This window comes from Heloderma suspectum, chromosome 4, assembly GCF_057233095.1.
Source record: "Heloderma suspectum isolate Gila_16-S chromosome 4, 16-S_ref, whole genome shotgun sequence".
NCBI classification, from domain to species: Eukaryota; Metazoa; Chordata; class Lepidosauria; order Squamata; family Helodermatidae; genus Heloderma; species Heloderma suspectum.
The window spans coordinates 234,952,004-234,979,834 of NC_139461.1; the positions used below are offsets into that span (position 1 = coordinate 234,952,004).

General features: G+C 44.0%; 1 protein-coding gene across 2 annotated transcripts; it reads right to left on the reverse strand.

Moving 5' to 3' along the window:
- Nucleotides 1-27,162, reverse strand: LOC146348258 (uncharacterized). 2 transcript variants are annotated; one of them, XM_084852678.1, is made up of 5 exons: nt 26,976-27,162; nt 4,686-5,075; nt 2,257-2,556; nt 1,715-1,881; nt 1-811 (listed from the first exon to the last, which is right to left on the reverse strand). In XM_084852678.1, exons 1-5 carry the CDS (start codon nt 27,052-27,054, stop codon nt 767-769), a joined length of 981 nt encoding a protein of 326 aa, XP_084708804.1. In that variant the 5' UTR covers nt 27,055-27,162; the 3' UTR covers nt 1-766. The 2 variants fall into 2 exon arrangements, with proteins under 2 accessions (XP_084708804.1, XP_084708805.1); XM_084852679.1 differs by lacking the exon at nt 26,976-27,162 and adding an exon at nt 18,227-18,350.
- Between the last annotated feature and the right edge of the window lie 669 nt (nt 27,163-27,831).

Here is a 27,831-nt window from a genome sequence, read left to right on the forward strand (position 1 = left end):
GCCCAAATCACAGCAATTTTTATTTCCCCTGAAATCAATGTAACAATAATAAGGGGGAGGTATTTCAGCAGCAGTCTATGCAAAATGCCTCAGAATGCCATTTGCTGGAGAACAACAGCAGAGAGGCCTATTGCCCTCAAGTCCTGTTTGAGCTTTCTGGAGAGATCTAGCTGGCCACTGTGGGGACCAGGATGCCAGACTAAACGGGTCCTATGGCAGAGAAAAGGATAGCTACATCTTGTTTTCCTGCTGGATCTTCTGATAAAAAGTGAAAATAGAAGTGCAATTAAAACAACACGAAACTCAAGGAGGGAGACAATGAGACCTCCAAATCACAGTTTGGTTGCATTTCCATTCACAACTAACACACTCCATGGCTGCTACTGGGTTGACTTGCTTCACTTGCTTCTTGTGTAACAGTCCGGTTTCCGGGTAGTGCAGCTCCTTGGAATCCAGGCACAGCCTCCCTTCCCATTGACAAGTTAGTGTAGCCACCAAATGAAAGCCTGTGGGAAGCTTTCTTCCCCAGAGCTGTGTGCCTCCAAGCACAGAGAGTTCAGAGGTACCAGGGAAAGGTCTGGCACCAATTCTCAAAAATAAGAATTAAAAGGTGTGTTTATAAGTCATCTGACTCACATTGGTATAGTCATGTGCAAATTAGTACAGCAGCTCTCAAATCTTACAGGGGAGTCTCTTCCCAGTCAACATCCTTTGCAGGCTTTGTGCCTCCCTTTACTTGTCAGAATCTGAATTATCTTCCACTTGCTTAGTAGCTGTAGAGGGAAAGAGGTGTATCTTCCATCATGTCATCCTGTGAGCAAAAAAAAAGACCCTGTTAACTTTGTCCAGGCCTAAAGGAACAGGAAGAGGTGAAGTGAATCTAAGCAATACACACAGACTCCCTCAGTCCACACCATCAGTATGATTTTACAACCTGTTGCTCCACAGCCACCCCAAAGTAACCCCAAACCTTTGTCATATCAAAAATACCCATCTTTGGAAGAGATGGACAGCCTCAGGTGAGGTAGGTAGATTTGTTTTTGTAGTGCAGTGGCACTGAGACTATGCCGTTGGCAAGACACTCATCCTTCCTGATGAGAAGATCCATAATTAGCGGAAAGATCATTAAGCTTGAAGCAGGGATCTAACCTATGCCACTCTGACTGTGGAGAGGAAATCCATGGTGCCAATTTCTAGCTTTTCCCAAATGGGGTAACTCTGGAAGAGTTTCCAAGACCCAACTGGAGCCACTGCTCTTCTCTTCCTCATATCTCCAAGGGCAAAGGATGTGACAGAAGTCACTTAGAGGTGTTTCCTATCTTCCACATCTAATCTGTCACAAATAGTTATGCTTGAACACTCCTCCAGTTAGGATTGACGGCAGTATGGATCGCACCTTCTTTCTACTCATTCTGATCGTGACCTTTGAATGATGCCTTAAAAACCCTCTAGAGTTCTCAAGGCAGAGCAAGGGTTCTTGCTTCTGACAGGGAGAAAAAAAAACAGGACTGGAGGTAGGAGCTTATAAAGGCAGGGGTGGGCAACGTGTGGCCCTCCAGATGTTTTGGCCTATAACTCCCATCATTCCTCACCATTGGCTGTGCTGGCTAGGACTGATGGGAGTTGTAGGCCCACACTGGAGAGCCACAAGTTACCCCTAATATAAAATCAGAGGTAGAGGCCCACCCAATGTGAATTTATTATAGGCACTCACCATAGGCAAATCCTGGAGTCGCCGAAACTGTAGCCGACCACTGTGCTGGCGATACCTCAAGAAACCCAGAAGAGCCAGGATCCCTACTGTCACGATGAAGATGAAAATGAGAGTGATCACCAGTGGGTCCTCACCAACCGGGCTGGCTTCTGGAATACTGGGTAAATCTGCAAGGACGAAACGGAGAGATGGTGAAACAAAGATTATGACCCAGGGCTACAGTGGCACATCTGCACGTCTACCACCTACTTCAAAAGCCAACTTGAGCACACAAAGACACCGAAACCAATGATCCACCTAGCTCAGTGTTGTCTACTCAGACCAGCAGTAGCACGGGGTTTTCCCAGCCCTACCTGGAGATGCCAGGGATTGAACCTGGGACCTTCTGCATGCAAAACACGCGCTCTGCCACTGAGCTACAGCCTCTCCTGAAAAATATGTCTACATAACTACTTCCCTGACTTGACAACTATATATCTAGTCCTCAACCCAATCTATTCCTGCTGTTCCTTGGTATAGGATAAGGGTATTTAAGACTGTACCTTCCCCATCAGCTACAGATGTCTTTTGTACATGGTTAGCTGGTTGCTCTGTTTCTGCTGGTGTGGCTCCCTGAGGTATGGGTGTGGAGGAGATAACCCCAGATGTTGATGCAGCAGTGCTAGATGCATTCTGTGTGAGTGCTCTTCCATCAGTAACAGTGGCACCTGGAGCTGTTGTGGATTCAGTAGCACTCTCCTCTGTGATAACTTCATGGTCTGTCACTGGCATGGTTTCTGGTCTTTCAGTAGACCCCAAGGTGTTGAATGTGGAAGACTCTGGCTGAGAAGTAGCTGTTGGCCCTGTAGAGAAACATCCAAAAGTGAATCAAGAGAAAAAAGTCCTGGTTCTTTCCAGCTCAGGAATAAATAAGGAGAGTTCAGTGTGGCCAGTTTCTCTCTTACCGTTACTACAGTTCTAGCACATGGGCAGAGCAGGCTCCAGAATGAGATGGATACCAAACTGGTAAACAGATGCACAGCATTGGCTAAGACACTAATGGGTGCTCAGCAACCATTGCCATTATTTGGTTTACGATGGCAAGCATGCTGTGACACATACATGCATGTGTGTGCTAGATCTCTGTGCTCTGTATAGAGTGAAGCCTAGATAATTTATTCAGATTGTACAATCTGAGCTTTCTGACTTGTACAGACTGGGAACGTTAAACTGGAAATCTGGGCAGCTGGAGCGTGCCCTGCCTACCCTCCACTCAAGAATGAGTAGAAACGGGTTGCAACTGAAAACTCAACTCTTTAGTTTCAAACAGGCATCAGAGATCATCTCCTCTGTTATTAGGTGCCTGAAGATGGGAACTGAACTAGCATACCTTACCCGATATGAGCCAGGCAAGTGCCTCTCAGAACATTCCAGCATCAGCTATTTCCCCTCCCATTGTCACCAATAGGTTCCTTCAGAAAAACTATTCTTTATCCTGAAATGATAAAGACATACTAGACTCCCAGTATGTAATGTTCCCTGCTTATCATAAGCGACCCTGCAGCATAGGTTGCTGAGATGCTTTCTCATCCTTTGAGGCTTGGTGAACATTTACTTAATTTTTTTTATCTTTAATCCGCTCAATAACCAATGTTCTCTGGGTGGATTACAAACAGTTAAAAGACAAATGCCATACATTCTAACTTGACCCCGTTTCTACAAGTTAGACAGTTGCTCTAATATAGGGGCACAGCTATGGACTTGTTAAACATGACTTTTAAGAAGTCTGGACCTAATTCTGCCATTTCCTATCAAGTGGAGCTTCTGCTGACCCTTATATCGTGTTTATCCAGACAGCAGACACGCATATCGAAACAATATCCCATGACCTGATTAAAAACCTATCATAGGCTGCTAAATGCCTAGGAGTAGAGGAAGGTCTTAAGGCACCGAAAATATAAATATTGGCACCAGATGGGCCTTGCTGAGGATTTCATTCCATAATTGAGGGGCCACCACCGAGACAGCCCTCTCCCTTGCTGTCACCTTTCAAGCCTCCCTCGAAGGAGGCACCTGGAGGAGGGCCATAGACTACAAGTGTAGTGTACAGGTAGGTTCATGCCAGGAGGTATTGTGGTCCTGAGCCATGTAAAGCTTTATAGGTCAAAATCAGCACCTTGAATTGGGGTCAGAAACATACAGGCAGCCAATGCAAGCAATGTTTGGACCTTCTTGTCCCCGTTATCAATCTGGCTGCCACATTTTGCACAAGCTGCAGCTTCTGTACTGTCTTCAAGGGCAACCCCAAGTAAAGCACATTGCAGTAATCTATCTTGGAGATTACCGTAGCATAGGCAACTGAAGCCAGGTTATTGTTGTCCAGATAGGGGTGTAGCTTGGCCACCAACCAAAGTTGGTAAAAGGCACTCCATGTCACTGAGGCCACATGAGCCTCACGTGACAAAGATGGCTCTAGGAGAAACCCCAGGCTGCACACCTGCTCCTTCAGGGAGAGTGCAACCCATCCAGAACAGATTGAGCACCCTCAGTCCAGTCAGAAAAAACACCTACCAACAGCATCTCAGGTTTGTCTGGATTGAGCTGCTGTTCATTAGCCTTCATTTAGTCCATTGTTGCAGTGAGACACTGATCTAGCACATCCACAACCTCATCTGATGAAGATGAAAAGGAGAAAGAGAGCTGTGTGTCATCAGCATACTGAGGACAATGCTCTCCAAAACTCCAGATGACCCATTCAGCAGTTAAGCCAATCATGTTATCCTCAGCTTTACAGACAAGGAAAACTGAATGATGTTTCATATGGCAATCCTTCTCCATTGAGACAGCACAGAATCAAAAGTAGGTCTAATTTTACTTTTATGTTACTTGCAAATTCTGTCTACCCCATATCCCGCATTTTTTGTTTTGTCCTGGTAAGTTTTGTCTTAAGCTACGTGCCATGAGAAATGGTTGGATGACTCTGTTGCCTTACCTTGTATCTCCTTTGACGGAGAGGTTTCTGTAACCATGGTGTTAGTGCTGGAAATAACCCAAGATGTGGTATTGACGGGCTCTGCATCATCCTGGCTAGACTGCTTAGCTTCCATGAAGTTTGCAGTTGGAGTAGGAAGTGAAGGGATGTCACTGCTACTATTGGCAACGTGTTCTGCAGTCTGTAGTCTTGTGGCTTTTAAGGAGCTGAGTGTGGTGGGAGCCAGTGTTTTGTTTGGGCTGGAGCTACTGTCATTTAACTGTGAACCACCTGCGGTACTGCTGTCCACACTGATGACAGTAGGGGGGGCAATTGTCCAGGAGCTGAGGCTGCCAGCCTCACTGTGGGGAAGCACGGTAGGTGGGGTTGTTGACAAATTCTGCCCATTTCCTAGTACAGGGGAAAAAATAGAGGAAAGCTAAAATCACTGGCATCCCTGTTAACGTATCAGCTTGCCTAGAAGGTCAGCTGTTGCCAGCAAGGGGAAATGAGGGAAAGGGAAGGAGCAGAGCCCACATAACTAATAAGTTGCTGTAAAAAGCAAAGCGGGGTGGAGAAGTAGCTCTTCTCTTATTAACCTCCTAGTCATACTACAGCCATCCTGGTCTTTGCAGAATGGAAATAATTTCTTCCAAACCACAGCAACCCCACATCCCCAAATATAAGGTGTGATAAAGTATAAGCTTTCCTACTATGGAAAAGGAGATCAAGCTGTGGTAATTGCCGGGCATAAAACCAGGGAGAAATTAGAGTTACCAAGTCATGAATTTGAAGGTATGCCATTTCCCTTGAGATACATATGCAGCCGTGCTTACTGAAATGTTTTCTGGGGCTGTTCACCTTCCCTTTGCAAAATATAATGTAAGGGGATAAATACATACATAGATTAGGCTAAAGTTGAAGTCCAAATAACTCCTATCCCTCGGGTATGGTTACAGGTCTTCAGGATCTCAAAGTTATATTCAATATGATACGCCCATGTCCACCTGCCGTAAGAATTCGTATAAACTCATCCTTCAAGTATCAGTCCTTATGTCGCCAAAATGGCACCATCCATGCATGAGAGGGAGATATCAACAGGCCTGGGGGTGTGGCAAGGTTTGCAGAAGTACACTGCATCTTTTTTGGGGGGGGGAATCCTAAAGTGGAGGGGGATTGAGCATGCTCAGTGGGCATGGAATGCTGACTGACTGTTGTGGTGTGGGCTGGGGGAGAGAAAACCAGGGGTGAGGGAGAGGAATGGAGTATTCTGGAAGAAGCCGTGTCTGGCTGTGTGCACCCTGAACATTCCATGGTGCAGTATTTTGTTGCAAGTCCCACTTGTTGAATGCTAAATGCTCTCTCTAGAAAATTCCAAGTAAGGTGTCATATGCACTTACTACCCAGTGTTGCCCTTGTGACAACACTGGGTAGTAAAGAACCATCCAGAACTACAGTAAATAGGTTCTCCTTCCATAAAACACCCACCCACTTATATACAGTCAGGGCCAGAAATATTGGAACAAGGATAACTGTTTTGGCAGTTGGCCTCTGTACACCACCACATTGAAGCTGAAAAGAACACACCCAGCTGGGAGCGAAGTCAGGACTTTCAGCTGTAATTCGAGGGGTTTGACAAAAGTGGGGCACTAACCATTCAGGAAGGACAGCCAGTGGCATACACACACACCCATCGTTGGTGGCTCATAAGTAATGGAACAAACCAACATCATTTCAAACTTAAGGATCGCCTTTAATACCTGGATGAAAATCCTTTGCAGTCAATGACTGCCTGAAGTCTGGAACCCATGGACATGACCAAAAGCTGAGTTTCCTCCCTCAAGATGCTTTGCCAGGCCTTTAGTGCAGCTGCCTTCAGCTGCTGCTTGTTTGTGGGTCTTTCTGCCTTCAGTCTTGCCTTCAGTAAGTGAAAAGCATGCTCTATTGGGTTGAGATCAGGTGACTGACTTGGCCATTGAAGAACATCCCACTTCTTTGCCTGGAGAAACTCTTGGGTAGCTTTTGCTGTATGTTTTGGGTCATTATCCATCTGCAATATGAAGCGGCGTCCTATCAGTTTGGCAGCATTCGGCTGAATCTGAGCAGAAAGTATAGCCCTATACACTTCAGAATTCATCCTGCTGCTTTTGTCAGCACTCAGGTCATCAATAAACACCAGTGTCCTGTTTCCATTGGCAGCCATACATGCCCATGCCATAACACTGCCTCCACCATGTTTGACAGATGATGTGGTATGCTTTGGATCATGAGCTGTTCCTTTCCTTCTCCATACTTTCCCCATCATTCTGGTACAAGTTAATCTTGGTTTCATCAGTCCAAAGAAACTTATTCCAGAACTGGGCAGGCTTTTTTAGGTGTTTGCTGGCAAAGGCTAATCTGGCCTGTCTGTTCTTGAGCATTACCAGTGGTTTGCACCTTGTTGTGAAGCCTCTGTATTTACATTCATAAAGCCGTCTCTTGACTGTCGATGTTGACAATGACATGCCTACCTCCGCAAGAGCGTTCTTGACCTGGCTAGAAGTTGTAAAAGGGTTCCTCTTCACCATAAGCAGAATTCTGCAGTCATCCATTTTAGTTGTCTTCCGTGGTCTTCCAGGCCTTTTGCTGTTGCTGAGCTTTCCAGTTAATTCCTTCTTTTTCAGGATGTTCCAAACTGTTGTGTTGGCCACTCCCACTGTTTTTGCTATCTCTCTGATGGGTTTATTTTGTTTCTTCAGCCTAATGATGGCCTCATTCACTCACATGGACACCTCTTTGGACTTCATGCTGGGAGTTCCAGTGAACAGCTACCAAATGCAAATGTGACACTCAGAACCACCTCCAGGCCTTTTATCTGCTTTATTGGTCATGGGGTACCCAGGAAACAGGCCACACCTGGCCATGAAGCTGCTTGTCAGCCATTCGTTCCATCACTTATGAGCCAGCAACGATGGGGGGGTGTATATGCCACTGGCTGTACTTCCTGAATGGTTAGTCCCCCACTTTTGTCAAACCCCTTGAATTACAGCTGAAAGTCCTGACTTCGCTCCCATTTGGGTGTGTTTCCTTTCAACTTCAATGTGGTGGTATACAGAGGCCAACTGCCAAAACAGTTATCCTTGTTCCAATATTTCTGGCCCTAACTGTATATAACACCTCAATGGAGTGTGGGACTGTAGAACAAACAGGATGAGGCTGTGTGAGGGTCAGAGATGGAGGCGGCAACTCATAATAACGGACTTGTGGGTTCCTCAGCTATTTGTCTGGCCACAGCAGTAACAGGACCAGCTTTTCCTTCTTAGAGTAACACAACCACTAAGGGTGGGGCAAAGGAAAGCTGTGACTGTACAGTGAGGAAACCAGGGAGAAGAGCTAAACATAAGCAGTGCTGGCTAACAGTCACCCATTAACCTGTTCCTAGCTTTGAGCTGCAATAATACTACTTTATGAAGAGGCAAAGCAAAAATAAATGGGAAAAGCTAGTCAGCTTCCACTTCGTTTTCAGTAAAGGGTGAACTTTTGCCCATACAACGGCTGCTTTCTTTATGTTGCTCTTGAACCTCAGCCTGGCATTAAAGTTGTGCCCTTGTTATCATTGCAGTAGAACCTAGAAGGTGCCCCAAGTGGAATAAGGACCTTGTATTTTCCATATGATGTACAAAATCAAAAAAGGTCCAACAAACAAACAAAAAGAGATGGGTAAATATGAAAAGGGAAGAAACCACACAGAACTTGCTCACATGATAAAGCAGGAGTTAAAACTGAATTCCCACTCTCCATCCAGTGCCACAAGCCACAGAATTAACAGTTTCTCAATAACTCTTTTACTCGTTATATTTCAGTCTTTGGTCTCTGATGAGGCAACCATTCCTACCAGGCCTGAAGTTACTCCTGTATTGCAGAAACACACACAAGCACAGCTGGACCGGCATCTTCATCTAGACATAACACACAGACACTCTGCTTGGGACAAGGAATCATGGGAAATTCACAACACAGAGTCTCTACAGCATGTTAAAATGGGTCTCTGTGTATGGAATATGGTGTGTGCTTGCATGAGACAGCTCCTATTCTGAGATGGCCCCCAATGCTGTTTTCTCTTGAATTAAAATGTTTAGTTGTATTGATCTCAGCAAAGTGTTGGACTAACCCACCCACTCTGAGGGAGGGGAAGGATAGTCTCTGGCTATCGTGAGGTGAGCACAGATTATCTTCTTGGGCCAAGAAGAAACAGGATCCCCTATCCTTTGATGCCTTACTGTGATTGAGATACTTGGTTCTTTTTATAATGGCTAGGAAAACAGTGACATGTGGTTGTCAAGGCCTTGGTGGTGGTTGCATTTGGCAGGTTACCCTTCTCGAAGGCACAGGAGCCCTATACAACAGCTTCATCCTTATGTAGTTAGGAAAAGGCACTGGAAACCTTTAATCATAATGATCTTCCAGTGATCTATAGATAGTTTGATATTTCTGGAGTTTTAATGTCTGTGGAAATTTTCATTGCTGTTAGATTTGTTATATTGGTTTTATTCTCTGCTGCTGTGTCACACTGTATTTAGATTTTATGGTTTTGCCTTTATGTTATTGTCTTACTTTTATTATTAGGGCAGCATATAAATATAGTAAATAAATGGAAAAGGTGCTGGGATGAATAGAATTCCTCCCAATTTTTTTTTATCAGGTTGTATGATAATTTAAGTATATGTGTCAAGAGTTACTACAGGGAGAAGTTTAGTGAAAGCCATTACTGTGAATAAGGGAGTGTGACAGGGGTGCCTGTTGACACTGCTTTTATTTAATCTGTATTTTATATAGTGTATTCTCTTTCTGGTATAGAGGTTTTTCCTCTCTAGTTAAGAGATAGGAGTATTTCCATTTCATTATATGCTAATGACACTATTCTTCTGTCATATACCCAGTTGGGGATGCATAGACATTTGAGAGTCTTAAGCTCAAATTGCACTAGGGAACTTTTATAGGTTATTCCAAAATTAAAATTCTGATGTTTGGAAAGAACGGAAGAAAAACCCATGGAAATTGGGTAATCAGTTGCTGGAGCAGGTTGTCTCATATAAATTATTAGGTGCAATGTCTAAAAATTCTGGATTCTGTTCTGCTCATTTGAAAGCCACTGCACTGGCAGCTAGTGTAGCTGCTAATGCTATTTTTCACTTCTTGGCTGGATCAGGTGGGAAGCTGGTGAGCCATGGGGCCCCTGTGTGGGTTCATTCAGATATTATGGCCCTGGAATCAGAACAGCATAAATTTCTGTCTAGAGCCCTGGAGTTCCTGGATCCACTTCCGAGGCAATTTTCTGAAGGGAGCCAGCCTGTTGTTCAGTGGTAACTTTAGCTCAGAAGGCAGCTACTTATTTTTGGCTTAAGATAATTTTTCAACAGGCCTCTCCACTTTTACTGGCATTTAAAGACATGGGTGTAGAATCATAGGGCACCGAAATGCGTGAAATCATTCCTACATTGGGGTTCTCAATGGGCTATTTGATTGCAAGGGGCTATGACAGTGCCCATCTGGAAGACTCAGGACGTTCCAGATTACTACTACATTAGTGGACAAGTGTTATTCCAACATGCTGTATAAAGATTTTACAGCCCTTCCAGGAAAATTGCCCCCCCCCCCCCATATTTATCTTTTATCTGCCCATATAGTTTTAGATAGCTCTTAACTAAATGTAGATTAAACACCTTACAGTTAATGGAGGTTAAGGGACACTATAGTGGCCAACATAGGATGAACAGACATTGTCAATTTGGTTGCCAAAAGGTTGAGGACTCAGTAGATTGATCATGTTACTGCTGGTATTAGAAGTAACTCCTCTTTAAACAAAATCTTATTTTTATTGGCTAGTACAGGTTATTTTGTGACATACCACACTGCTAAATTTGTTAAGTTGGCTCTAGGAAAAAGGAAGTTTTATTTTGACAGATGATAATATGGTTTATGATTTTAATTATTTTAATTAGTTTGGGTATACAAATCATCAGCTGAAAGTTTGTTAAATTATTGCTTATTTTCCTATGATATTTAATTTGATTTTTATGTTGACTTTGTATTTTTCTTGGTTTGTATTTTAGTCTCTTGTATATGCAAAAGCCTGGTTGACTATCAAACAATAAACTGAACTGAAACTGGGTAAATAAAGCAACTGAAAGAAAAACCAATTCTGCCCATTCAGCAATTTGGTAATCCCAGACATTACCATCTCTGTCTCATTCAGCAAATGCCACTGGATTAGAGACCAGCCTTTTCCCATCAGCCTGATATGGGAGTAATTCAATAAATTCTATTCAGGTCTCCCATCAGCCTGAAGCAATATGGGTAATGGTCCCGAGTGCTGGGAGTTGTAGTCCAAAACTTCTGGAGGGCATCAAATTGGGGAAGGCTGGATTAGAACATGATTGAGAGAGAGAGAGAGAGAGAGAGCACTTTTCACTGTATGGCAAATAACTTGTTTGCTCATTTTAACTTTCAAGACATTCCTAATGCGGGGGGATTTCAGTGGCAGTTAGCACTGAGTGAACCACTGGAACACATTTCCTTTCACCGTAGTGAAGAGTCTTGCAAAGTCTTTCCCTACCAGTATTTAAAATGGATGACAGGACACTGGAATGTCTACACTAGAGATCAGCAAGTGCTCACAATTCTATGGGTCTCTGGACTTTGGCCTCCCTTGGTAGGTAACTTTAGGGGGCTTTTCAGAGAGGACAGCTCTGAAAATCTGACAACCCAGACCAGCAATGTTTCCAAGGGCATGGGTTGGATTTGGTTGGAAGAGAGGACTACAAATGCCCCGGGCTCATAATAAAGAGAAGCCACCAAAAAAAGGGAAAACAGATTTTGCAACTAGAATAAAAGTGGAGAAATCTTTCCGTTACATCAGCAGTCATTTGATAAAACTTTGTTATGCTCAGTAGCTGCAGTGGATTCTTTAGGCTGAAACATCCATCAAGGCACAACTATTTCACCCTCTAACACTAACCCGAGGATGCAATATTAAGATACTGGCCTCTGTCTGAAATGTGTATACCATCATGTAACAGTATGAATCATATAATCTGGCTGTGGTTTAATCATACATCTGTAAACATCAATTTATATATTTTTAAAAGTAAGTTTCCCATGACAATGGCAGCAGAGATGACCCCAACAAAGAGGGAACAGTTACACAAGACTTACAAACTAGAAGTGGTTTGAGTGCAGTGGTTCATAGCCAGGGATGAGCACAATCTCCTTCTCCAATTGGCTCCTGCAACTAAACACTACACTCCCTCCTTCCCTCAGCACTGTCTTATTTTTTGGGTGATGCGGGGAGTGGTTATAAGCGGTCAAAACACCCAAATTTTATGCAAGAGTAAAGCAAGCAAATGAGCAAAACACCCACCCACCTGCCACCTATATACAGTTGCTGAATTTTAGACTAAACATTCAAGGGTTCTGGTTAAAACTCTCACATTTCTTTTGTATCTTTAAAAAAAGAAGAGTTTCTACAGCTCTTTGTCTCCCTGGGCCTTTCTGGCTGGACCAAGCTGGGGATCTGAAGAACCGTTTGCTGATCCTGAGCCTTATAAACCTGGGGCACAGTCAGCTCAGGCAATATGCCTCAGAGCACAGGCTTTAGGGAAAGACTGCCTCTTCCTGCCAAGTGTAACTAATAATTATGAGACAAATTAAACTTTCAGCAGTAGTAATGAAAAACTCATTGAAGAATGGTACCTTAGAGACCATGGACAGCAAGCCCATTTTATACTATTTCAACAGTCACACTCAGAAGCTTCTGGTTCTAGTGGCACAACACTTCCTCTGTTGCTTGCTATTCTGGGAGTTCAAAGTGCTTCCAGCGTGGGTGTTTGGAAAGAAGGTGGTGTGCAGATCTTCACTAAAGGTGGCATTAAACTTTACAAGAACATGGAGCTGCCGCTCAGAATGGCAACCCCATGTCAAATCCCGTTCTGCAAAACTTGATATTTAACTTTATTTATTTACAACAGCCTTCCTCAACCTGGTGTCCTCCAGATGTGTTGGACTTCAACCCTCAGCATTAGGAGTTGTAGTCCCAACACATCTGGAGGACACCAGGTTGGGGAAGGCTGATTTAGAACACTTGTAGCCCAACTTTTAATTTCCCCCAGATCTAACCAGGTAGCTTTTAACATGAATTCAACTTGCCCCATGTCCTTACATCATAACACCAAGTGTTTCCTCATCCCGGCTGACCAATTATATGGTCTGGTTGCAGGGTAGGGAAACGCAGAATATAATGGTGGAGGGTGGTGGCTCTGATGTCAGTGGGGCAGTGAATCCGCTCCAGTTTTCAGTCAGAAACTGAAGCTGTCCAAGGCACTTCATGACTCGGATGGCTCCTTTAGAGTTCTGACTGAAACCCAGAGCAGATTCACTGCCTCACTGACATCGCAGCCACCATCCTCCACTGGAATATAATGTCAAGACGAGAAACCACCGAACAATCTGTCAGGGAAAGGGGGCATGGCCGTCAGGGGAACCCTGGAGGGCAGTATTGGTACTCCATGGGGGCCAGATTTACCCCTGGGCCTAAGGTTTTGCACCGCTGATATACATTATCACAGTAATCTCCTTGGGCCAATCAGTTTGTCTCATCCTAACCTATCTCACAGGGCTGTGGTGAGAGTAACGGTGAGGGGAGAACCTTGGAGAAAAGGTAATAAAGGTAATACCTAATAAAATAAGTAATAAGTAATAAAATAATCATCACAATCATACTGTAAGGTAAGTCAATATTATATCTATATGGCAAATCTGAGATTGAGAGACAGTAAATTGTGTAAGGCTACTTAGAAAGTTTGTGACGAAGGTAGGATTTAACTTGGGACTTCTGGTCTCATAGCTTAAATCTTTTAATTAATAATAAATTATAACATAGCGGCTATCATATTAGTATCCCACTCTTCCTTCAAGGAGCTCAAAGCTGTGTACATGGTCCTTCCATTCTAGCTCGATAACAACCAACATTTACACGCCATGTATATATGATGTACTGCAACAACAAGGCCCAAATACTACTCGACTTATTTTTTCTATGTAAAACATCTATCAACAGAGTTTTGTATCCAACACCTTTGGAGGGAGGGAGGTTTGGTTGGTTGCCAAGGTGTTTCAAAACCCTGAATACTCCCATTCATCCCAGTGCATGTGTTTATATCAAGACTCAAAAGTGCATGGATCCAACTCATTTACTGCAAGCAAGGGATAGGACGCAATTAAGGTTTGCAGATAGATATGTGACCTCATATACCTAAATCTGGCAAACAGCAACCAAGAATAATCCCGTCAGCAGTGTTCTGAACCCTCTATGAGGAGAACGGGCCAATTTGCTGTGATTCTTTAAACTGAGTAAGTCTCCTATTAAGGAGGATCCTCCCCCCAACCCATGTACTACATCCTCACTGTTGCATTGTTTATACAAACAAAGCCCCAGGGAAAATCTACTACATGTCGTTTATTTATTTTTTGTTTATTACATTTCTGTACCACCCCACAGCCAAAGCTCTCTGGGTGGTTTACAGAAGTTAAAACATTAAAATACAATATAAAAAGTTTTAAAGCTATTTACATAAAAGCGCACAGACAATATACACAAACATATAACTAAAAACAACTTTGAACAGTCAGTCACAACTAAAGACACATCTACGATGGATTAAAATTCATCATGTGCTGCCAAATGCCTGGGAAAAGACAGAGGTCTTAAACTGGTGCCAAAAAGATAATAATGTTGGCGCCAGGCGGACCTCATTGAGCAGCTTGTTCCACAGATGGGGAGCCACCGCTGAGAAGGTTCTCTCTCTTGTTGCCGCCTTCCGAGCTTCCCTTGGAGGAGGCACTCAAAGGAGGACCTTAGATCCTGAACATAGAGTACAGGTAGGTTCATTTCAGGAGAGGCATGCCATCAGGTATTGGAGTCCCAAGCCAAGTAGGGCTTTATAGATTAAAACCAGCACCTTGAATTGAGCTTGGAAGCATATAGGCAACCAGGGCAAGCGGGCCAGAGTGGGTTTTATATGTGCAGACCTTCTAGTCCCAGTTATCAATCTGGCTGCTGCATTTTGCACAAGCTGCAGCTTCCGAACCGTCTTCAAAGGCAGCCCCACGTAGAGCGCATTGCAGTAATCTAACTATAGTCTTACTTCAGCTGGAATGCTATACACACTTTCCTGAGTGGAACCCCATCAAATTAAGTGGAACTGATTTAAGATTGTGCTGCAAAACATTTAATCCACGGGTCCAAAAGTTGAACATTGGTCTGAAAGTACTTTGGAAAGACCGGATGACATTCACACCATCACTCCACAGGCACAAAGCAAGTCTAGCAACTCATCTCCTCTGGATGTAATTCCCCCTATTCTTAGCTGGGACTATACCACATCTGCCCTGAATAGCTCTTTTTTCCCTGGAAGCCCTACTAACTATAAAATGTATAGGTCTGCAGGCCAGATGTTCCACACCCCTGCTATAAACTAACTATTGAGCACTTGTGTAACATAGCAACCGAGGGTGTGCACTGTGACAACCAGGGAATCCATGATTCAAATCCTATCTATCCTACAGACTCACAAGATGGCCTGAGGCAAGTCAGCCTCCTCACCTTCTGGACATCTGCACTGAGGACAATAACACTGACCTAACATCAGATCACTGAGTTAATGCCTGTGAATATATATAAATATTCACTGAGAGCCAGTGTGGTGTAGTGGCAAGAGTGTTGGACTAGGAGCTGGGAGATCTGGGCTCTAGTCCCCACTCGGCCATGGAAGCTCACTGGGTGACTTTGGGCCAGTCACAGACTCTCAGCCCAACCCACCTCACAGGGTTGTTGTTGTGAGGATAAAATGGAGAGGAGTAGGATAATGTAAGCCACCTTGGGTTCCTTGCAAGAGGAAAAAAGGTGGGGTATAAATGCAATAAATAATAAAATAAATACAAATAATAAATGCAAGGTATTATTAACTTCCACTCATAATAGTAGGCCAATGAGATCTGCTAGTGGTGACTACTTCATTTGCAGCCAGAACTTTGCAATGATAGTAATACAAAAGGTGACAGACTGTTTTGGACTAACGTCTGAAGGTGTTTTTGTTTTGTTTTGCAAGATCTAAAATGACACAGAATTCTCAGTCAGGTTGCTTTTTTGTTTAATGTGTACACATATTAAGCTCCTTCTGTATTTGATATCTTATGGGGATCACAATTCAGACCGATAAAATGCTTTATTGATGATGAATCAGTGTAATGCTAAAGGACTTGAAGGTGTAATTATACTCCGGAATACTTGAAGCCTTGGTTGACAACTTGAATGGGTGATTGACCAAGGTGATAAGACAGGATTGCAGCATCACCAGCCATCTAAGAGAGGCTGAGCTCTTTGGATGGAGGATGGAGCTGAGGATTATGATGAAGTAAGGAGACAGTTGGAGCAAATAGCAGAAAACTCAGACTGCTGATACAGCTGAAGGCCTATGAAATAGCATAATGGGGTCAATTCTTCTTTACCACCGCCAATGCGTCACTGGAATCTTAGTAATTAAACCCCTCTGTAGAACAATCAGAAATACCTAGAGATGATCTTGCTAGCTATAGGCCTGTTTCGAATCTCCCTTTGGGGTTGAACCAATTGAACAAATGGTGGCAGAGCAATTTCAGGCTTTCCTTGATGATCTGTCCTTCCTTGACTCTTCTTAGCTGTCTTCCAAGATGGATATGGGACCATGACAAGTTGCTGTGGTAGATGATTTGCATCTATAGATGGATTGTGAGGGGAGGGGTGCCTCCTTATTGATGCTCCTAGACTTTTCCACAGCATTTGATACTGTGGATCATGGTAATTTTGTTGTACCACTTTTGTTCTTTGTTGAAAAATCTGGTGGGGATAAGCAGTCAGTTGTAGTGGTCTCGGCCCTGAATCAGTGTCTGGAGGTTATGGTCAGATGGATGAGGTCTAAATCTGAGGTTGAATCCCCTCCCAGTAGGAGTGATGCTAGTTGGAGGCCTGATGCCTTGGGAGAGGAGGATATTTATGTGCATATTATTTATACATATGTAACACTGGCAGAACAGGCATGCTGTCTGTGTGTGTGCTCCTGGATCCATCACCACTGCAGACTAAGCAGGTAGGAGCGACAGCCTGGAGTGCTTTTTATTTGCACCAACTGCATTGGCTGCCAGTGAGCTTTGGAACTAGTTCAAGGTGTTGCAATTTAAAGCCCTTCTTAGTATGGGAGCATCATATCTCAGAAGACGTGTCTCTCCATTTGATAAATTCATCTTTGAGGGCTCTGCTCCAGGCTCCTTCCCTCCAGCAGGCAAAGTTGACTCTGTATATAGAGGAAAGCCTTTTTGGTGGCTGCTCCTCTTATGTGGAATAATCTCCAGAAGTTTAGTTGTATATCTCTTTCCTGCAGAGAAAAAGTATGCAAGGCCTACCTTTTTACCAAGGCCTTTGGTGAACAGGAAGAAGGTGCTAAAATGACTGTTTCTGTGCTGTTGATATAATTGATTTGTGCTGTGCTGTTGATGTGATTTGACTTGCTTTACTATTTTAGGTGATGATTGTGTGCTTTAATTGTTAGCTGCCTTGAGCAAATTTGGAAGAGCAGTATAAAAATGAAAGAAAAACCAAACCTGTCCATAAGCTACTATGCTTAAATAGTATCAGGTCCACACCTACAAAACTAGCTATGATATGCCCCAATGTTCTGTTTAACACGAAAGAACCTTTAGTAAAAGATGATCAAATAAAATATACTGTCTTCTATTGGTCCCAGAAAATTTGAGACATGACAGAACAGCAGCTTGCACAGGTTACTTGCATCGGAGGCTTTGGAAGTGAGAGATACTCTTCATGTTCTCCTGCATTTGCTCATTTCCTGCTCTGAGGTTTCCACATAAAGTTCTGTTCACATGTGAACATAGTCGGCAAGCCTATTTGTCTGTAGTTAGCTTTCTACATGAGGCTTCTTGGATTGAACGGGTCCCATTTAATTTTCAAAGCTGGCAAGATCAATTTAAGGGGGAACAGACACCACTCACATTGGCTGCGCGTTACACACTGCTCTCAGTGTATCTGTGACCTCAGGGCCTGGAACGGTGACAATCTAAGCTTTATGCCTCTCTGCAAACCAGGGCTTCATTGGAAACGTGTATGTACGGAGGACAAGCAAACAACTACTACCACTCCCCCAGACACGGCCAGAGGCATTAAGAAGGGAAAGCCAAAATTCACAGGCCAAAAACATTCTGGAGGGGTTTTTTATATATATTTGAAAGCCATCAAAGGAAGTGGCTTTCTGCAGTCAGCTGGGAAAAGGCACTATGGAATAAGACAAGTACCTGCTTGGTTACTCAAGACTGGGCTGGCAGGTAGGTTAGAGCTCCTGGCACAGTGGTCCTTAAGCAACTCCATAAAGACAGCATTCTTCAGTGGCTCCAGGACTGAATTTAAAAGCACTTAATCTATGTAAGCAAAATATGCCTGGACATCTTTTCAAACAGAAACTAGTTTTGATACTTACTCATAACTCAGAGCTCATCTGGACCATTTCTTCTTATGTTTGCTCTAGGGTGGAGCACCTCTTTCAGTGGAGGGCCAGACTAGATTTCAGAGCAGTTCTCAAGGGCTGTATTCCAGTGGTGGGTGGGGCCAAAGGCAAGAGCAGTTGTACCAAAAGCAAAAGGGATGAGACCAAAATGCCCAGCATATTTTAAATTAAAGCTTGTGCTGCAACCTAAGCCTTAAGAGAAGCATTTCAACCTTTTATAATGGGACAAAAACAATGCAAAAGCTGCAAAAACTCCACATGCTTGGCAGTCAGGGGAAAAGGGTGTGGGCAGGAGGGGGCATGGCCATTGGAGGAACCCCAGAGGGCCTGACTGGGACCCCAGGAGGATTAGATTGGGTCCCTAGGCCTGAGGTTTCCCAATGTTCTCCAGAAGAACATGTCATCATAAAGCCCTGCAGGGACTAGAAATGTTTTCACAGAGCACAAAGCTTGTGCCAATTCTGGCAGAGGAAAATAGGCACAACGGGGAAATTTGCAATAACCTGATGACCGATTAACTTCCTTGCTGCCAAACTGAATTTGGTCAGTAGAACTTTGTGCAATTTTGTCAGCTTTGACAGCGGGGGCTGGAGCAAGGAAGGATGACTGCAGACTTGCAAATAAGTTTACCAAACTGACCTACACAAATGGTTCCTTGCCCATCTGCTTCCACATGTCTATATTAGTTATTTGTGATACATAGAGTCTGAAAGAAAAATGTTCAATTAATTTCCAGCTTATAAAAATAACCTTTCCAGGAGATGATCCTTACCTTCTCACTTGGTATTGATAAATAATATTTACAAGCTTTGGAAAAACAACAACTGAATTGGAACTCCTTTTGGCATCAATATAAACTCTGATATCAAGTGTGGTGTCTGATTTTAATAAATGTTTGTACAAATATATATTTCTTCATGACATCTGTTTGAAGAATCCCAGTCTCAGATGTCTGCAATATAGGGATAATTGTACTAACCTACCTTGCAGAATTGTTCTAAGGACTGCTGAGATTATGAATATGAAGTGCTTTGAACACTAATGGGTTGTATCCAATGTTAGTCTAACTTAAGTCCCATTCATTTCAATGGGTCTGCTCTAGCAGGACTATAACTGGATACAACCCAACGTTACGAAGTCTGGGGGATCCTCTACACATCCTCTCCACTGATGGGAAACCCACAGCACCAGCTCTCTGCTGCATCAGAAAGACTAATTCTTTTCATTTTAAATTGCAAATGCAGTTCTCTTTCAATCCGCATAGATCAGTAAGTAAATTGCTACTTTTAAACTTTAACATTATGATAACAATTCAACAGCAGGTGATGTGATGATGTCACTTGGAATCTAAGTGAAGATGGCAGCCCTTTATAAACAACAAAGGTTGGACCTCAGTGTGTATACAGGGGAAATAATGTTCACTTGTACCTGACATGACTCATACATGGAGATAATCTTCATATATTCAGGGTTCTACTTCCTTTTAACCCTCTCCCAAACCAAGGAGTACTCTAGACTAAACACTCGTCCAAGTCTGTTCAGGGTCTTTCAGCACTATCTTAAGCATGTTTACTTAGATATATATCCTAACAAGTTCGGTGGGACTTTCTAGCAAGTGTATTGAAGACTGCAGCCTTACACTACATTCCTGTGCCACTTGCTTGTGAGAAATCCAAACTGAGCTCAGTGGGGTATCTGTATAAACATGCACTGGGTAAGTAGCCAATAGGCCATAAGTCATCCCAAAGTTACAACATTTGGTAAAGTAGCAAAAATAGACATAATGATCAATTATTTGTAAAGCAGTGTAAAATATTTGTTTAAAATATTTGTGATGAATATTACAGCTGCAAAGGAATATAAAGCCAATTTTCCAGTGATATTTTTATCTTATTAGGTAATAAATACTCACCTTTCTAGTGAATTGACAATGGTTCGTTATTCAATATCAGGTGCTCCAGTTATTTAACTATCCCTCCCTATGGAGGGCGGACTCAACAGCGAATACTGTACTACACAAATACAAAATCTATGTTCATATGTTATATTCCCGAAACAGCCATCGAAAATAGTCAAGGCATCTAATGAAATACTCTCCTGATAGGAAATCTAGTACTATCAGTTAAATAGTCCTCATAAATATGCTCAACTTTACACCTTGAGGCATTGAAAAAAATTTAACAGCACCAATCTTTTTTTAAAAGCTACTTTTTAAAAATCTACTTCTGTAAAGTGAGCACTAGAAAACCCATATAGGAGTGAAAGCTCAACGTTCTGGAGCCAAGTTACTCCTTTTTGTAATAGTAACTGAACTCTGTTCTTGAAGACATTGTTTTGGTAGCCTCTCCTTATCTACCTGGGTGATCTAAACCATAATTAAAATATGGGAAGATGCTTCAATCTTAATTTGCGAGTTTGCACCCAGTTTGAGTGCAGTGGACTGTAGTGCTCTTTTGGGCAACCAGGACGGCTCTAAGAATCATATTTTGAAGACTTTAAATCTCAGAAATGACATTGTTCCCCCAGATTTCAACTCCATGCAACAACTGGGGTAGTAATTTGTTCTTGATTAACTGCAGAACTGGAGGAAAAAAACACACCATTTACCCCAGTTGTTCCATCAGAACTTCAGGGTCCCCTGTTTTATCACAACAGTCATGTGAGGTAGGTTAGGTTGAGAGAGTGACTGGCCCAAAATCATCCATTATACTTCTATATTTAAGCGGGGATTTGAGCACTGGTCTCTATGGTTTAAGTCCAACATTCTGACCATTATACCACACTGCACTATTCACAAGTCAGTTAGGTCTTCTCCCAAAGACTAGTTTTCCTATTATTTATAATTGGTATATTTTCTTTGCAATAAGTCCCCAGTATCATTAATAGCTATCTCAACTGCACTTGGGCATAACAGAAAAGGCCCATATCATCTGCGTATAACGTGACTGATTGGTAGGTTTTTTTGCTGTCCTTTCTTATAAAGATTTTCTTCCCTTCTAAGTACTGCAGTGACATCACTGATACATTGTTGAAAGGACGAAGAGCAAGAGTGTACTTTCGTTTGACTCTAGTTATTATGACATATAGCCATAATTATCACTCGTATATCAGAGTTGTCGTTCAGTCGTGTCCAACTCTTCGTGACCCCATGGACCATAGCGCGCCAGGACTTCCTGTCCTCCACTCTCTCCCAGAGTGTGCTCAAGTTCATATTCATTGCATCGGTGATGCTATCTAGCCATCTCATCCTCTGCCATCCCCTTCTCCTTTTGCCTTCAATCTTTCCCACCATCAGGGTCTTTTCCAGGGAGTTTTCTCTTCGCATTAGATGGCCAAAATATTTGAGCTTCAGTATCTGTCCTTCCAATGAGCACTCAGGGTTGATTTCCTTTAGGATTGACTGATTTGACCTCCTTGCAGTTCTGGGGAGTCATAAGAGTCGTCTCCAGCACCACAGTTCAAAGGCATCAATTCTTCGGCGCTCAGCCTTCCTTATAGTCCAGCTCTCACAGCCATACGTTGCTACTGGGAAAACCATAGCTTTGATTATACGGACCTTTGTCGGCAAGGTGATGTCTCTACTTCTGACTATGCTGTCTAGGTTTGCCATAGCTTTCCTCCCAAGGAGCAAGCGTCTTTTAATTTCATGGCTACAGTCACCGTCTGCAGTGATCTTGGAGCCCAAGAAAATAAAATCTGTCACTGCTTCCATTTCTTCCCCTTCCATATGCCAGGAAGTCAGATTCCATATGCCAGGGGCCAGATGCCATGATCTTAGTTTTTTTAGTGTTGAGTTTCAAACCAGCTTTTGCACTCTCCACTTTCACCCTCAACAAGAGGCTCTTTAGATCCTCTTCGCTTTCTGCCATTAGGGCGGTATCATCTGCGTATCTAAGGTTGTTGATAATTCTCCCGGCAATCTTAATTCCGACCTGTCATTCATCCAACCCGGCGTTTCTCATTATGTACTCTGTATATAAATTAAATTAGGGCCGCGGTGGCTTAGCGGTTAAGACGCTGAACTGCAGACTGGAAGGTCAGCAGGTCAGCAGTTCGAGACCCGAGTGCTGCGTGACGGAGTGAGCTCCCGTCTTCAGTCCCAGCTCCTGCCAACCTAGCAGTTCGAAAGCAAGAAATTGCAAGTAGATAAATAGGTACTGCCTCGGCGGGAAAGGTAACAGCATTCTGTGCACCTCGGTGTTCAGTCATGCCGGCCACATGACCATGGAAGCGTCTTCAGACAGCGCTGGCTCTTCGGCTTAGAAACGGGGATGAGCACCGCACCCTAGAGTTGGACACGACTGGTTGGGGACACCTTTACCTTTTACCTTTTTATATAAATGAAATAAGCTGGGCAACAATATGCAGCCTTGTCGTACTCCTTTCCCAATTTTGAACCAATCGGTTGTTCCATGTCTGGTTCTTACTGTTGCTTCTTGACCCTTGTACAGGTTTCTCAGGAGACAGGTAAGGTGGTCTGGTACTCCCATCTCTTTAAGAATTTGCCACAGTTTGTTGTGATCCACACAATCAAAGGCTTTAGCGTAGTCAATGAAGCAGAAATAGACGTTTTTCTAGAATTCTCTTGCTTTCTCCATGATCCAGTGAATGTTGGCGATTTGATCTCTAGTTCCTCTGCCTCTTCAAAACCCAGCTTGTACTTCCGGTAGTTCTCGGTTCACATACTGCTGAAGCCTAGCTTGTAGGATTTTGAGCATAACCTTGCTGGCATGTGAAATGAGCGCAACTGTGCGGTAGTTTGAACACTCTTTGGCGTTGCCCTTCTTTGGAACTGTAATACAAACTGACCTTTTCCAGTCTTGTGGCCACTGCTGAGTGCTCCAAATTTGTTGGCATATTGAATGCAGCACTTTAACAGCATCATCTTCTAGGATTTTAAATAGCTCAGCTGGAATACTGTCATCTCCGCTAGCTTTGTTGTTAGTAATGCTTCCTAAGGCCCATTTGACTTCACTCTCTAGGATGTCCAGCTCAAGTTCAGTGACCGCACTAACATGGCTATCAGGGACATTAAGATCTTTCCTGTATAGTTCTTCTGTGTATTCTTTCCACCTCTTCTTAATCTCATCTGCTTCTGTTAGGTCCCTGCCTTCTTTGTCCTTTAAGAAGGCCTTCTTTTCTCTCCTTGCTATTCTCTGGAAATCTGCATTCAGTTGGGTATATCTTCCCCTTTCTCCCTTGCTTTTCACTTCCCTTCTTTCCTCAGCTATTTGTAAAGCCTCATCAGACAGCCACTTTGCTTTCTTGCATTTCTTTTTCTTTGGGATGGATTTCGTTGCAGCCTCCTGAACAATGTTATGGACCTCCATCTATAGTTCCTCAGGCACTCTATCAGGTCTAATGCCTTAAAACTATTCCTCACCTCCACTGTATATTCATAAGGGATATGATTTAGGTCATACCTGAATGGTTTAGTGGTTTTCCCTACATTCTTCAATTTAAGCTGAAATTTTGCAATAAGAAGCTCATGATCTGAGCCACAGTCAGCTCCAGGTCTTGTTTTTACTGACTGTATGGAGCTTCTCCATCTTTGGCTGCAAAGTACATAATCAATCTGATTTCAATATTGACCATCTGGTGATGTCCATGTGTAGAGTCGTCTCTTGTGTTTGCTATGATCAGCGTGTTCTCTTGGCAAAACTCTATTAGCCTTTGTCCTGCTTCATTTTGTACACCAAGGCCATGCTTGCTTGTTATCCCGGTGATTTCTTGACTTCCTACTTTAGCATTCCAATCCCCTATTATGAAAAGGACACCTTTTTTTGGTGTTAGTTCTAGACCGTATTGTAGGTCTTCATAGAACCGATCAACCTCAGCTTCTTCGGCCTCAGTGGTTGGGGCATAGACTTGAATTACTGTGATGTTGAATGGTTTGCCTTGGATTTGTACTGAGATCATTCTGTCGTTTTTGAGATTGTACCCCAGTACTGCTTTTCCCACCCTTTTATTGACTGAGTGCTACTCCATTCCTTCTAAGGGATTCTTGCCCACAGTAGTAGATATAATGGTCACCTGAATTAAATTCGCCCATGCTTGTCCATTTTAGTTGGCTGATTCCCAAGATGTCTATGTTCAATCTTGCCATCTCATGTTTGACCACCTCCAGCTTGCCTTGATTCATTGATCTTACATTCCAGGTTCCTAAACAATATTGTTCTTTATAGCATCGGATTTTCTTTTCACCACCAGACACATCCACAGCTGAGTGTCCTTTCGGCTTTGGCCCAGCCACTTCACTCTTTCTGGCGCTACTTGGACATTCCCTCTGCTCTTCCCCAGTAGTATATTGGACACTTTCCGACCTGAGGGGCTCATCTTCCGGCATCATCTCTTTTAGCCTTGTGATACGCTCCATGGGGTTTTCTTGGCAAGAATACTGGAGTGGGTTGCCACTTCCTTCATTTTGTCAGAACTCTCCGCCATGACCTGTCCATCTTGGGTGGCCCTGAACGACATAGCTGATGGCTTCACTGAGTTACGCAAGCCCCTTTGCCAAAACAAGGCAGTGATCCATGAAGGGGTATATCAGAGTACACCACTTTAATGAATAAAAGAAGCCTATGATTGAGACTTTTCTCTGAAAATTTAGCCTATAGCTTCTCTAAATTTATAGAATCAAATGTGAACCATGGGTCAACAGGAGTCTCACACAGGTAACCCTTCTTCTGAATACTAAACATACACAAGATCAGGCTGTTAATGAGCTGGCAAGGAATATACATTATACTTCCCACCACCAGGATATTGGGTTCCTCTGGAAGCCCTGAAAATAGATGTGGGCAAAACTGCTTTACAACCAGTGGTGTAACGGAGCCAGGGCTCACTGGGTCTAAGTGCTGTTACTTTTTGATTAGCAGGGACAATGACATCATCTGCCACCTTCCTCAGACTTGCTCCCTCTGAGCTTAGCTGTAATCCTCACAGTATCTGGGCAAAATGGATTTTCCCAGCAACAAATATACACACACACACACACACACACACACATGTATACACACACAGATAAACATGGGTCAAAACAACTGCCAGCATTTTTTACTCTCCTTGGGAATGTGGCTACGGGGACTGTCATGATAAGCACCTGCTCTTCAAAATGTACCACTGCACCACTGCTTACAACCTAACTCCCCTGATGGTACCAGGCCAAGTTCTAGGTCTCCCTTGGGTTATCTGGCTATAAGGTCCTTTGTAAAAGAACATTTGAAGCCAAGGAACGCAAGCTGTCTCTTTCCTAGAGCAGGAACGCAGTCGTAATACTTTTATTTGACAAAGTATTTTTTAATAAGAAAAAGTAATCAAGGTCATAGCAAGGGAAAAACAAAACAGAATTAGGATTACTTAAACTAGCTTATTACATCTGTTTGGTTTAGTTGGTGCTGCTAAACAGTGCTAGCAAACATATAGGTTCCAATCTGGATCTGCCATCCTAACCTATAAAGCAGGGTAACAACTTTAAGAGCAAAGGAGGTGCATGGGTAAGGAGTGCAGAACCTTTCTTCTTTGCAGGGTGTACCTGTTGTTCGATGCTCAAATTCACTTTCATCCAGCTGGGCCCAACCGGAGAACTGGGCCCAACTGGAAGAAAAGTGCCTGAGGCTCAACGAACTGTGGGAAAGTAATGTGGGGGAGGGCTCCGCTCCCTTCACCCATTTGTCCCTTTTGCACTTTAAATCAGAACTCTGCTGTAGATGTGATTGGAGCAGACCCAGGTTTAAACAAGCAAATCTGCCACAGTCATTTCTAGTCTGAGTCTGAACCCTGGGGTCAGACCTCTAGTTTAAAATACCCCACCGATCACTCTGGACAGGAGCAGTCTGATTATCTGCCCCCACCTGCCTAGGACGGTCCACAACCGGCAAGCACACTGGGGAAAAGAGATTCTGACTAGTCTTAGAATTATTTTAAACTCTTGTTTTTGTATTGTATTACATATACATTTTAATGTGAACTGCTTGGATTTTTAACATACGAAACGATACAGAAGTATTATTTATTAACGTAGGCGAAGGAAGTAGAGAGACTGGAGGACCGGCAAGAACGGAGTTCCCTGACTGTATGTAGAGTGCATCCCCCCCCCCCCCCGCCGCCGCCCATTGCTGTCCTGACCAAACGCCTTCCTTAGGGGGTTTCCAAATTGCAGGTCAGGGGCCGTGGCCTCTAGACTAGAGCGTCTTAAGCCCTGACATCTCTTATTTTACAAACGAGCTTGCAAGGTCCCACGTCAGAGCTCAGGGGTCCAGCCCTGTGAAGGGGAAGAAGGGGCGCGCCCTAAGAAAGGGCCCCATCCACTACCCAGCCACAACCGCTCTCGGGCGGAAAGTTTCCAGGCGCCTCTCTAGAGCCTGCTCCGGACGGCGAGCAACCCGCTCCACGACGCCCAGCCTCGAAGCGAAGCAAGACGGAGTCTCCCGGGAAAGGGGTGCGCAGGAGAGCGACACCCTCCCGAGGAGCGGAAGATCTGGCGTACCAACTCAAGGAGCTGGGAGAGGAGACCCGCCAAGAAAGCCGACCTGCTAGGGAGCCAGGAGGCGCGCCCGCGGGAGAGGTTGGGCGGATGGCCGCGCTCGCCTTTGTGATGGCTTCTGGGGTGCCTGGCGCGCCCTGGCTGGCGGGTCTGAACTACATCCCCCTGGCTGGGATGCTGGCGCCTGATCCCGAGGTCTACCCGATTTGGGAGGGATGGGGCGCACCGCCCATGTACCTGGCAGGGGCAGGAGCGTCCCAGCGAGGAGGCAGCAAACAGTGGGGAGGCTGTATGGGGAGCGACGTGTTCCCGCCATGCTGGACTGGATCCGAATGCGCTGGTCGCCAGCAGCAAACGATCGGTAGGAGAAAGCGCTGAAAGAGTAGCAAACTTCGGAGCCGCCGGCAGCGCCTCCAAAAGGCTCTAGACTAGAGATAGTGAGTCACTGCCACGTGGTTCATTCACACACACACAGGCGGGACCAGCAGTCAGGGCGTGTCGTGTCCCCTTCGCCGCCCTATCTCGCCTACGACTGCCCATGTTCTTGCTCCGCCGAGGTTTCTCTCGCCTCTTTCGGATAAATTGCGGCAGCTAAGGCGCCGTCCACCCTGTTAGTGGAACCAAACGTCCGCCTGATCCTCTCGGTTACTGGTCAGAGTTATTTCTATTTGGTGAAAAGGCTTTGATTGGCTGGTCTTGCTTATTTCCTAGCACTTTGGGTTTTTCTACCAGCCTTTCAACACGAGGCATTTATTGTGCGCTTGTGATTCCTCACTCACGGTAGTTTGCGGGTGCTTTACACGACGTCGTCGCCGTCATCATCCAGGGCCTCTCCCGTGCTTGGGGGGGGGGGGGGTCTAACGAGGAAAATCTGGTATTTTTGTGAATGGCGACATGAAACCCTGGTGTATTTCCGCAATTCCGCTATGCCACAGCCTCACCTAGCGCTTGCGTAAAAGCGGAGACAGAAACACCCCCCCCGGGGGGGGGGAAACGAAACAAACCCATGGGTAAAAGATATGATCTTAACCCCACAAACAATCCTGAAGGAGAAGCCTCAGTAAAGCAGCAGGTTCAAAGACAATTTTAAACC